Source organism: Vipera ursinii (assembly GCF_947247035.1).
Source record: "Vipera ursinii genome assembly, chromosome: 2".
NCBI classification, from domain to species: domain Eukaryota; kingdom Metazoa; phylum Chordata; class Lepidosauria; order Squamata; family Viperidae; genus Vipera; species Vipera ursinii.
The window spans coordinates 179,275,078-179,286,591 of NC_139513.1; the positions used below are offsets into that span (position 1 = coordinate 179,275,078).

Sequence of the window (11,514 nt, forward strand, 5' to 3'; positions counted from 1 at the left end):
AAGTCCTTCTGGTGAGCTGAGCCAGTTGTTTTCCAGTCCTTGAGAGGTGCAACCCATCTCTTGCCAGAAACTCTTCTGGTAGGCAATATAAAACATGGTGTCTAAATGGTACTATTCCTTAAGCCAGCAGTTTATTTCTAGAATCCTCAGTTGCCTCATTGGGTGTTGACCTATCGTTGGCAGTATGAAAGAAAAAACTGCTTGCACACCATATTGCTTTGCTTTCATGCCTTGTTGCTCTTAGTCCCTAGATATTATTTCCAGGGTCTTGATAGTACCATTCATCCAAACGTTTGTTCCCAGGGGGAGGGCCTTCTCTGTGGGAGTACCAGCCCTGTGGAACCAACTTCCCCTTGAGCTCCGGATGGCCCCGGATCTCCGGTGCTTTCACCACAGCCTTAAAACATTCCTTTTCCATCAGGCTGTCCCGGACTGACAACGGATTTTTAAAATGTTTTTAATTTTTTAATTTTTATTGGGGCTGTTAGTTTAATTCTTTTTTAACTTTTGTATTGTATTTTTTATTGTTGTTAGCCACCCTGAGTCCTTCGGGAGATAGGGCGGCATATAAGTCCCAAAAATAAATAAATAAATAAATAAATAAATAAATAAATAAATAAATAAATAAATAAATAAATAAATAAATAAATAAATAAATAATAAAAAAAAATCTTTGCTATTCATGTACTAAGAGTTCAAGCTTATTTTCCCTGTTCTGGACATCAATATAAAACCATGTGCTTTATGAGACTATATTCTTCCTTTTATTGAATTTTTATTGAATTTTTAGAAGGCACGTTGAAGCAACACTTACATCTATTTCTACACTTACATCTATTTCTCCCTAATCCCTAGACTAGATGTGTCCAACTCACAGGATACATGCATTCCTGGACAGCTAGCAATGCAGCCCCACGAAATCATAAAACATATTAAAAAATAAAGGAAGTTTGTTATTTATATACAGTGCATTTTTTCTAAAAAAAAAAAAAAAGGTGCCGGAACTCAGAGGTGCTGTCACTGGGAGCAATGCCAGTGTCTTGCTATGGCGTCGCTGCCTGTCCTTTGTACCCCTGCCCCTGCAGCTCGGAACCACATCCCATGGGGATTCCCCTCCCCACAGCCACTGTGGGGATTCCCCTCCCCGCAGTTGCCATGCTGCAGCCCATGCTGAGCCCCCACCCGGAGCTGCTCCGAACCCCGACCCAAAGCTGTGTTCCTTATGGCAGTGGTCTCCAGCACCAAACAGCCTCTTTCCAACCCCATCCAGAAAAATTTGTAACAAACATTGGAATTCTCAAGGCCATGTTTGGTATTTCCCAGCAATCTATTACTGGAAGGAAAAAGCAATCCCTGCTGCGTTACTGATCCCAGAGAAGCATTTGCATGTATGCAGGTATCCTTAGGGTGCCATAGTTATAGATGAGAAATATTGGTTGCAAAGTTGGCATTTCTGAATGTAATACAGACATTTTGACTTACTTTTGTTTCTTTGCATGTTTGATATTTTTAAAAAGGCATATGCTACTGACTACACTTATGCACATATGTAACATCTTTTGCTAGGATACATGACCGTTGCTTGTTCAGAATGTGAAAAGTGAAAGATTGTGACTAAACAAAATTTTAATGTACAGATAATACCACCAGAAATTATTTTAGCCTTTTTAATAAATGTTGTTATTGATGGAAAACATCATATATTGTTATGTATATACTAGGTTAATTATTTAAAGACTGAAGTGCAACATAACTAGATTCTAAATAATCTATTTTTCAAAACACACAACAGTCCAAACAGTAAAAGTAAAGTCCAAATTAAGAATATTTCATTCTTAAGAATTGTTTAATTTAAAGTGGTTTAGTTGTAATAGATGGTTATATAGATGATTCAAAATAGTTTTCAAGAATATTTACAAAAGATGCTATTTTTTCTAGCATCAACTAAATTAAACATATTACATTGAGAAAAATGCTTCTCATTTCTTTCCTGTTACCTTTATTGATTTCATTGCAGAGATGTTAACATAGGAAATAGATTATTTTGTTATCTAATTTTACCTTCCAAAAGACAGAAGCAGATGAAAAATGTTAGGTTCTTTCCTGTTGGCTTTTTTGAATTAGCTGTTTTAGATTCTAAAAGTTTAGTTCCTAAAGAAGTAACCTTGTAAATCATTTTAATGTCCTCCTCTAGTGCAGGGTAGTCAAACTTGGCTCTTTTATGACCCAAGGATTTCAACTCCCAGAATTCCTGAGCCAGCATGGCTCAGCTTGGAAACCTCTCCCTTTCCCCTCAGCGTGGCAGGCTCAGGATTTCTGGGAGTTGAAGTCCACGAGTCATAAAAAAGAGCCAATATTGCCTACTCCTAAAGCCAATAGAGGGAGATTGTTTTGGGGGAAAAAAGGTGCCGGAACACCGTTCTGAGCATTCTATGAGGAAAAAAGCCCTGTTTATATACATTAAATATATATTTTATATGTGTCCCAAGACAATTTCTCTTCACTCAGTGCAGCCCAGGCAAGTCAAAAGGATAGACATTCGTTCTCTAGAGCAGGGCTTTTCAACCAGTGGTACGGGCACCACCTGTGGTACATTGGCACCTGGCAGGTGGTATGCAACCATCCTAGAAAAGTGGTAGCGGGGGAGGGGAATGAGCTGAACCGGTGGCAGCACCGCACAAGCCTGAGCGAGAGACGGCTGGAGCTGCAGGGCTGTTGGGGCTCAGTGCAAGCACCAGGATCAGTGCCAGGATCCAGCTGGAGCTCGGCACTGATTCTGACACTTCTGAGCCCAGAAGAAGCGCCGATCAGCTGTACTGTTGCAGCATCTCCAGGGTCTTGTGATTTACATTCAGATGCTTGGCAACTGATTCATATTTATGATGGTCACAGTGCCCCAGGGTCACGTCAAGTGACCCAAACCTGCTGCAACCACCCAGCAGATGCAGGGGGGGAATAAAAACCAAACAGCCCCACCCCACTCCCGCTGCCAATCCTCAACAGAAATGCTCACAACAATGAAAACCTCAGACAGGAGGAAGAGCGCCGCTGGGCGGGCAGGCAGGGGTCTTGCTCGGCTGTGGCACAGGGGCACTTTTTTCAGTGCCATTGTAACTTCAGTCACTAAGTGAACTGTTGTAAGTCGAGGAGTACCTGTACTTCATCACATTTTTTCGTTGGTTTTTTTTTTTTTTGGTCATCAAGTTTTTCACCCCTTGCTAGGCAACTGGTGGTACTCGGATGTTGTACAATGGTTGAAAAGGTTGAAAAGGTTGAAAAGGTTGAAAAGCCCTGCTCTAGAGATTAAAGCCTTCCTGGTCAAGCTTCTCATTCTTTGTCCAAGAATATTTTTACCACTCTCCCAGGTGCAATTCATCCCATGACAGGAATTCATTATCCAAATAATTCAGACCATGGTCCCAAAGTCTAAATCTTTTCAGCCATTCACTTGCATTATTCTTTCTCTTTTCAGCCTTTTTTCCTGGACTGAAAGGATAGTTAAGAAAACCATTTGAACACAAAAGTTCTTGAATTTCTTTCTAAACTTTGAAAGTACAGGTAGTCTTCAACTTACAATAGTTCATTTGGTGATTGTTAGAAATTGCAATGTTATTGAAAAGAGTTATGACTGTTTTTCACACAACTGTTGCAGCATCCCTATGGTCACATGATCAAAATTCAGACCCTTGGCAACTGATTCATATTTATGATGGCTGCAGTGTCCTGAGGTCATGTGATCACTTTTTGCTACCTTCTGACAAGGAAAGTCAATGGGGATGCGAAATTCACTTAACAACCACGTTACTAACTTAACTGCAGTGAGCCACTTAACTATGGCAAAAAATCTTGTAAAGTGGGTCAAAATTAACAACTGTCTCGCTTAGCAACAGAAATTTTGGGCTCAATTATTGTTGTATGTTGAGGACTACCTGTACATACAGCTAGTTCTTGTTCTTGAATGCTTCATTTAATGATTTTCATAATTACAACAGTGATGGAAAAGTACATTTTCAACTAGTTCTCACATTTATGACCTTTGCAGGTCTGGAAAGCAAAGGAAAGCTGAAGTAGAATCATAAGTTATAGTGTTTTACTGCATTGAAATATTATAATAAAAATATAAAACTTTGGTATTTTACTTAAAGGACACTTTGCTTAATGACTGAGTTGCTGGTCCCACTTGTAGTAACTAAATGAGGACTACCTGTAATGTTATAGAAGTATTCTTTACATTATCTTTTGTTTTCTGGCTAGTTGTAAATAGACTTGTTCAACTCTGGAACCAGTTATGTCCCATTTCCAATTTTTGGATCTAATGAATGAATGAACCTTTATTATCAAAGTACAACATGTATACAGTGAGATTGGCTGAGCCTCCCTTCATGCCCCTACCAACACAACTCACAGTGACAACAAACCCACCATCTAGTTACACCATGTGAGCTAATTGCACAACACACTGGCCTCGCAAGTCAACCGTACATAGAGTTATTTTTTTATTTTTTTAAAATTCCATTTATATCCCGCCCTTCTCCGAAGACTCAGGGCGGCTTACAAGTTCAGGAGCCAGACAGCCCATGAATAGAAGCTGTTCTTCAGCCTGTTGGTGTGGCTGGCTAGGAGAGTAAAGAGGTACTGACCAGGATGTAAGTCATCCCTGAGAATTTTTCTCACTCTTCGAAGGCAACGAGCCCTGGCGATGTCATCCAGTGGTGTCAGGGGACAGCCCACAATATTTTGTGCTGTGCTCACCACCCTCTGTAATATCTTCCTATCTGCGGCTTATAAATCTAAACACTTCACAAGCAAGCACTTATTTCTTTGTCGATCACCACTTACAAAGAAGATCATCAGAATTCTTTGTTCAAGATATAGCTGCATTTCTATTGCCTTCTGGCAAGGATTCTGGATTCTTTTCAATTTCACAGTGTTTATACATACAGTCCTGCCCTTTGCTGTCTGAATGTAGGTGGAACATGTACAGATAGTCTCTGTACAGTGTGATTGTACAGAAAGGTAATCACAATTGAGACCAGAGTTTCTGTTGCTAAGCAAGGCAGTTGTGAAGTGAGTTCACTCAATTCTACAACCTGTTTTTGCCATGGTTGTTAAGCGGATCACTGCACTTGTTAAGTGAATCACAAAGTCATTAAATGAATTCAACTTTGCCCATAGATTTTGCTTGCCAGAAGCTCACTGAGTAGTAAATACATGCCAGTTGCCAAGCTCCCAAAGTTTGATTATGTGACTGTGGGGATGCTCTGACAGTCATATGTGTAAGGAGTGGTCATAAGTCACTTTTTTCAGTGCTGTTGTAACTTTGAACAATTGCTAAACAAATGCTTGCTTGTCTAAAAGGACAGCTACTAGTTTGACAGGAGCTCCTGCTCTAGTCTCTTTTGTGCCGGGCTTTTTGTTTATAGGGCAAACAAGGCAATTCATGATTTAAGAAGCAGTCTGTGAAATATTAATTGTTGACATTAGAGCACCAAATCTCAAAGAAAAGTCTTTGACATTACATAGGATGTGTGCACATGTAAATAAATTGTGTAATAGAGAACTATGTTCTTGTTCTCAAAGACTGTTATTTGTTCAGATTTTATGATGCTTTCCATTTTTCTTTTTCAAAGCAGAAAGGATGGGAGAGCAACCAAAAACAATTATTTAGAACAGAACAATAAAGTGCAGGTTCAACACTCTTGGGATCATCTTCCATTGTTCTCTTTTAGTTCCCAAACATTTCCATCCTCCTGTACTGCAGTCCCTCACAGCAATACATACTACAGCCAGGTGAAAAAAAAAGAGAGAGCCAACTGAGAGCATAACATGAGATGCTATTGTACCCCAAGTATTGTTAAATAATGAGGCTTTTACTGCATTAATGATGTAAGCTACTCAGAGTCATTTCATTACAAGATGGGCAGCAAATAAATTTAATAAGTAAGTAAACAGACAAACAAACAAACAAACAAACAACTCTTCTCAGGAAAGATCTCTCCCTCATGCCCTTCACTACCATGTGCATCAAGGAGAGCCTGCGCCTGCACCCTCCAGTCACAGCCATATCTCGACGCTGCACTGAAGATGTGAACCTTCCTGATGGACGAGTTATCCCTAAAGGTATCTGCTATGGAAGGACCTCCATGCCATCCTTTGTTAATTATCTATATCTGGCATCTGGATTCTCTTCTTTACTCTATGACTTTATTCCCTGCCTGCATTAGCAGATGTTCTAGACTGCTATGCTATCATTCTTTTTGGGCTCTATTATAATTAAGCCTGTTATGAACTAAACAAAGTGCAAAGTATATTAAATAAGATCCCAGTTTGGAAAGTTGGTCATATACTGTATTGAATGTGTTCTCCTTTGTATTAGAGATCCTTTTACAGTATTTATCTGATGTAAACAGAATGAGACTGTTCTGCTTTCCCAAATTCTACACTGGCCATTTCTAATCTAATAAATCTATGCTTAACAAGCAATTATATCACCCTAAAATAATAAAAAAGAATTCTATTATTATAGGTTTTACAGCAATAGGTGTTATGTTCTACATTTTGCTCAGGCTCGTATGTCTCATTCTTCTTGAAAATGTTGTCCTTCCTTCCTGCTATTTTCTTTGTTGCTACTTGTAGGAGAAAATGTTTGCTTGGTATATCATGTCACTTCTGTGGGAGAAAAACATGGGTCTTCCTATGTCGACCCAGACTGTTGGGGGCAATTAAGCTGACTTTGTAATAATGCCGCTTGGGGTGTGTGTGAAAGCCCTAATAAGCAGGCATATACATAGAATGAAGGCTACTGCTAAGCTTATAAGCCGCCCTGAGTCTTCAGAGAAGGGCGGGATATAAATGGAATTTTTTAAAAAAATCTAGTAATTTGAGCTAGACACATTTATTGTTACTTTTGAACATGACTTTTCACTCTCAGGAAACTTTATAGCTTTTTCCATAAGTCTATCACTAAGGATTCTAGGAGTCACTTTCAGAACTACAATTTTCTTATGCATCTAGCTATCCAAAAAGGCTGCCAATTACAAAGCTGACTCTAAAAACACTTTGATGTTTTTGCCACGAACTGTTAACAGTTTCACCTTAAATTGGGTTTGCATTGCGGCAAAATGACTAGGGACTGTTTTTAAAGGCTTGTATGCTGCGATTGCTGGAACAGAAGACAGTGGGGGGGGGCTGTTCCTGTGGTTCTCTGAGGCCATCTTGCTTGATTTGCCTGGCTCGATGAAAGAAGCATTCTGTCCATCCCAAGAGCAACTAGTGGGTGTGGGGGGTAATGAGATGACTGCACTATCAGGGCTGGGAAGTGGAGGAACAATGAATGGCCATCATGGAAGATGCAGCAGTGGGCAGGGGTGGAAAAGCTGGGGGAAAGAGAGTAACAGTCAAGCAGCACATGTTGGTCCACTTTATGGGGAACTCTAGGCTAGTAGCAGAACCATAAACTGATTGATTGATTGGTAGATTGATTATGTCCCATCAAGTCATTAAAGGAAGATCTCAGCTCTTCTGAAAATCTGTTGCACTAACAAAGATATGAAACATGCTTAAACACAAGCCAACAGAATGTTGTCCTATTCTTTGCTCTATTAACAACAGCAATTCATTTGCCAAGTTCTGGCATGTTCCTTTTCCCATTTCCTGCTTTTGTGAATCTTTCTACCTTTGGTGGCATCCAGAGTTCATTAGATTCTTCTCTCTGCAGGGAATGTCTGCCTGGTCAGTATCTTTGGGACCCATCACAATCCTGCTGTATGGCCAGAGCCTGAGGTAGCATTTTCCCCATTTCTTTGTAATTTGTTTCCATCCATTTTGGGCCTGTGTAGAGTTCAGCCGGGGAGACTCCCTTCCCTTTGCTGGATGCTTATATTGTGCAATTTTTCTGAAGAAAACTCATATTAGTATGAGTATAGTAGAGTTGATGATTTCCCATCCATTACAGTATTCAATGGATCAGTCAAGAAATAAAAGCATGTACTTACAACATACATCTTTTACACTAACCATATAACAAAATACTGAGCATTACATTATATTAATGCATAGTAATAATAGAAATTTAGCTTCTTTCTTAAACTCAGCTGATCCTGATTTGAAAATGGATATGTACATTCATATTTCTCACCCAGCATTTTCACTAAGAAATGGAGTCTCAGGAAAAGAAGCAGTGCAAAATATAAATCTGCTGTCTCTGTTTTATCTGTTATATGACAAAATGTGAAACACAGTTTATGCTTTTTTCTCCAACAAAACAAAAAGTAAATTATTGAACTGCATCATGACAATGAACTCTTTGTTCATTGTCATGTGCTTTGTGATTGTTTTATTGATGTTAATGTTTTTACATTTAATGCAATTTTTTTAATGAGGGAAGATGGGAAGATTGCAATGTTACCTACCTGCTGATTCTTCTCCCTTTGAGCTCTGTAACTGAGGCCACCTCATTGATAAAATTTTATTTCTTAGTTTCAGGCATCTTGCTTCTCAGGATCCAACTCATAAAATTCCCTTGGAGCTTGAGGAGGGGGTGATCTTCAGGACTTTGGGTCAATTTTGCATAGAAAGTTCTCTTTTGTCAGATGTAAGATGATTACTGGCATATAAGGTTTCATTTGAGTGAGCCTTGCTCCCTCAAACCTATGAACTGTGCAGCAGGCACTGTTTTGCCCGTAATACCAAGCAGGGATCAATAAATGCATTTTTGCTACCTGCCTGAAATTGCAGAGAGAAGGTGATGTCAAGCATCAGTTAGTTTTTAAATTGTGGCAGAGAGGTTCTATTTGCTTGGTGTGTAATACAGTACAGACTTATTCTTATTTCACAAGAAGTGAAAGTACCACTTTATATTGCATTAGTGAGGCCACACATGGAACACTGCATCAAATTCTGGTCACCATGATACAAAAAGATGCTGAGTCCCTAGAAAGTATGCAGAACAGAGCAACAAAAATGATAAGAGGTCCGGAGACTAAACTGTAGAATGAATGGTTAAGGGAGGGAGATATGTCTAGCCTATCAAAGATTGGGGCTGAATGATAGTAGTCTTTCAGTACTTGAGGGGCTGTCACAGAGAAGAGGGATTTGACTTATTCTCAAAAGCCCATGAAGGCAGGACAAGAAGCAATGGGTTGAAGCTGTTTAAAGAGAGATCCAACCTAGAACTAAAGAGAAATTTCCTCATAGTGAAAATAATTAATAATTAAACAAAAATTAATCAACTTGCTTCCCAGAGTTGTGGGTGCTCCATTGCTAGAGGTTTTCAAGACTGGACAACCATTTGTCCAGGATGGTATAACACGCTCCCTTCCAAACCTATGATTCCGTGATTTAAGTTTAAGAAAGTCCTGTGCTGGACTTCCTATTTGTGTCAGAATCTTTTACCAGCCCCCATTCCCAGATCATCAGTTGGCAGAACTGAACTTCCAGGTCCTCATTGTCTGGTGAATACTCTTAGGAATGTCAACTCCTGTTCCTATGTGAACAATTGTGTCCAGACATCTTATACTTGGATAAAATGGCATTTGACAAATGAAACACTTGGTATTAATTAACCAGTTCCTTCTTATGTTCACATTTTCTAGTTCAATCCATTTATCCAATCTGTTTATCTTTCAAAGGTCTATAACCCATATCGCTTTGATTCAGCACATCATCCACTAGCTTTTGTGCCCTTTTCTGCAGGACCAAGGTAAGCAAATATCCAGCTAAAGACAAAACATTTGTTAAGAAAAAAAGAGAAGAATTTTGGAGAATATCCATGTGACATTCTTAATGGGGGCTTTGGGGACAAGGAACATGAAATAATACATGCTGAAAGTTTCAGCACAGTGGCCAGTTTCGTCTCTAAAGGGGGAAAAACAACCTTAATGATGCTAGATTTGTCCAATGAGCTTTAGAAAAAGAGAAGCCACTGATCTGGAGTCTTTCTTCCCTGCAGGAACTGCATTGGGCAGAACTTTGCCATGGCAGAGATGAAGGTGGCCCTGGCACTGACATTATTGAGGTTTGTGGTACGGTTGGATGAGAGCCAACCTGTACGGCGCAAGCCAGAGCTAATCTTGCGGGCAGAGAATGGACTGTGGCTGCAAGTGGAATCAATCTGTGCTGAATCTTGATCAGAAATTCTATATAGAATTTACTGGTCTACAACTTGGAATCTATATTGTAATGCACCAAGAGGACTTGTGATCAGAGATGCTTTTTGCTTCTAGCTTTGTAGAAGGAAGGATAGATATATTTTGCACACATTTTCCCACCACTGTGTCTATATCTCCTAGTCTACTAATTGTGCTAAGCTCTATTGCTTTGCTACCATGAAGATCTCCAAGAGGTATTCTAAATGAAAGCCATACAAAATGAACTTTTGGCTTGATTTTAAATATTTAGGTGATGGGATGCCTATAGTATAGGATCAGACTTCCAGGTTTTCAAAAAAAAAAGATTGGACAGTCATTTAGAATTGTCTGGGATGCAATATGGTCTCCTGCCTTGGGCAGGTCTAGAAGATTTCCAAGGTCCCTTCCAGCTCTATGATTTTATGATTCTAAGCTATTCAATGACAACTGTCTGCAAAACTATAGCCCAAGAATTCCAGCACAAAAACAAATGCATTCTGAATATTCCAAACATCATCTTGGTTGGTTTTCCATGCTGCTCTTTTATTTTACTGCTACTAACATTCTATCCCTTCCAAGGGAATTTCTAATCCTTTCTAACAAAAGCAATTTCCATTCTGGAAAATCTTCTTCACTGTGAAGAAAGTAGAAGAAGAAAGGAGTATTAAGTATGTTCACCACCTTGAGTAAATAATAAAGGTGGTATACAAATACTTAGACAAATAAACAGATATAAAGTTTCACCTAGGTGTGATGAGACAGTCTATTTTACTCTAGTTTAATTCATATTTTTTTCATGCCTTGATAACCCATTTTTATTCATGTATTGTTTTATTTAGTACTTAGAAATAACTGTTGCTTTTTCCTATTGGATGTGCCTTGATCATTGGTTGACCTGCTCTTTAGGCCATAGTAATAGATGAAAACCAGGCTTCCTGCCTTCTTCCCTTGGAATGCCTACTCACCAAGGGGATTGATGAGATTAGGTGCCAAGTTATTTAGAAATGCTTTTAATGTAGAAATGTTAATGATAAGATAAAGATCCTAGTACATCTTGTAACCTTTACTTGAATTAGGTTATTATGACTAGTGAAAATGCACGCATGATGTTGCTTTTTATGATTGATTTATAGCATTGTATATTTCCATGATTGTCCCAAACGTGCTTTTCCCAAAAGGCAGCTGGACTTTCTTGGTTTTTTTTCCTTTGAAAACATTTTGCTTCTCAACCAAGAAGTTTCTTTAGTTTTAACTGACTGGTGAGGAATAGAAGGATTTATATTCTTTGCAGCCATCTAGTCGTTAGCACTCTGAGGGTTGGTCTTAGCTCTCTGAGAGTCATTGAGGCCACTTGAGGGTTTAATCTGTAACATCAGAGTCACCTGAA

At 39.0% G+C, this 11,514-nt stretch overlaps 1 protein-coding gene across 1 annotated transcript in view; it reads left to right on the forward strand.

Moving 5' to 3' along the window:
- CYP4F22 (cytochrome P450 family 4 subfamily F member 22) overlaps positions 1 to 10,127 on the forward strand; it is a gene marked incomplete at its 3' end in the record, with an annotated part of 138,120 nt that extends 127,993 nt beyond the window's left edge. The window contains exons 9-12 of the mRNA XM_083354700.1: positions 5,987 to 6,120; positions 7,718 to 7,782; positions 9,630 to 9,700; positions 9,950 to 10,127. Of these exons, the coding sequence (XP_083210826.1) occupies positions 5,987 to 6,120; positions 7,718 to 7,782; positions 9,630 to 9,700; positions 9,950 to 10,127 (448 nt within the window). The remainder of the gene's footprint in view (positions 1 to 5,986; positions 6,121 to 7,717; positions 7,783 to 9,629; positions 9,701 to 9,949) is intronic.
- Between the last annotated feature and the right edge of the window lie 1,387 nt (positions 10,128 to 11,514).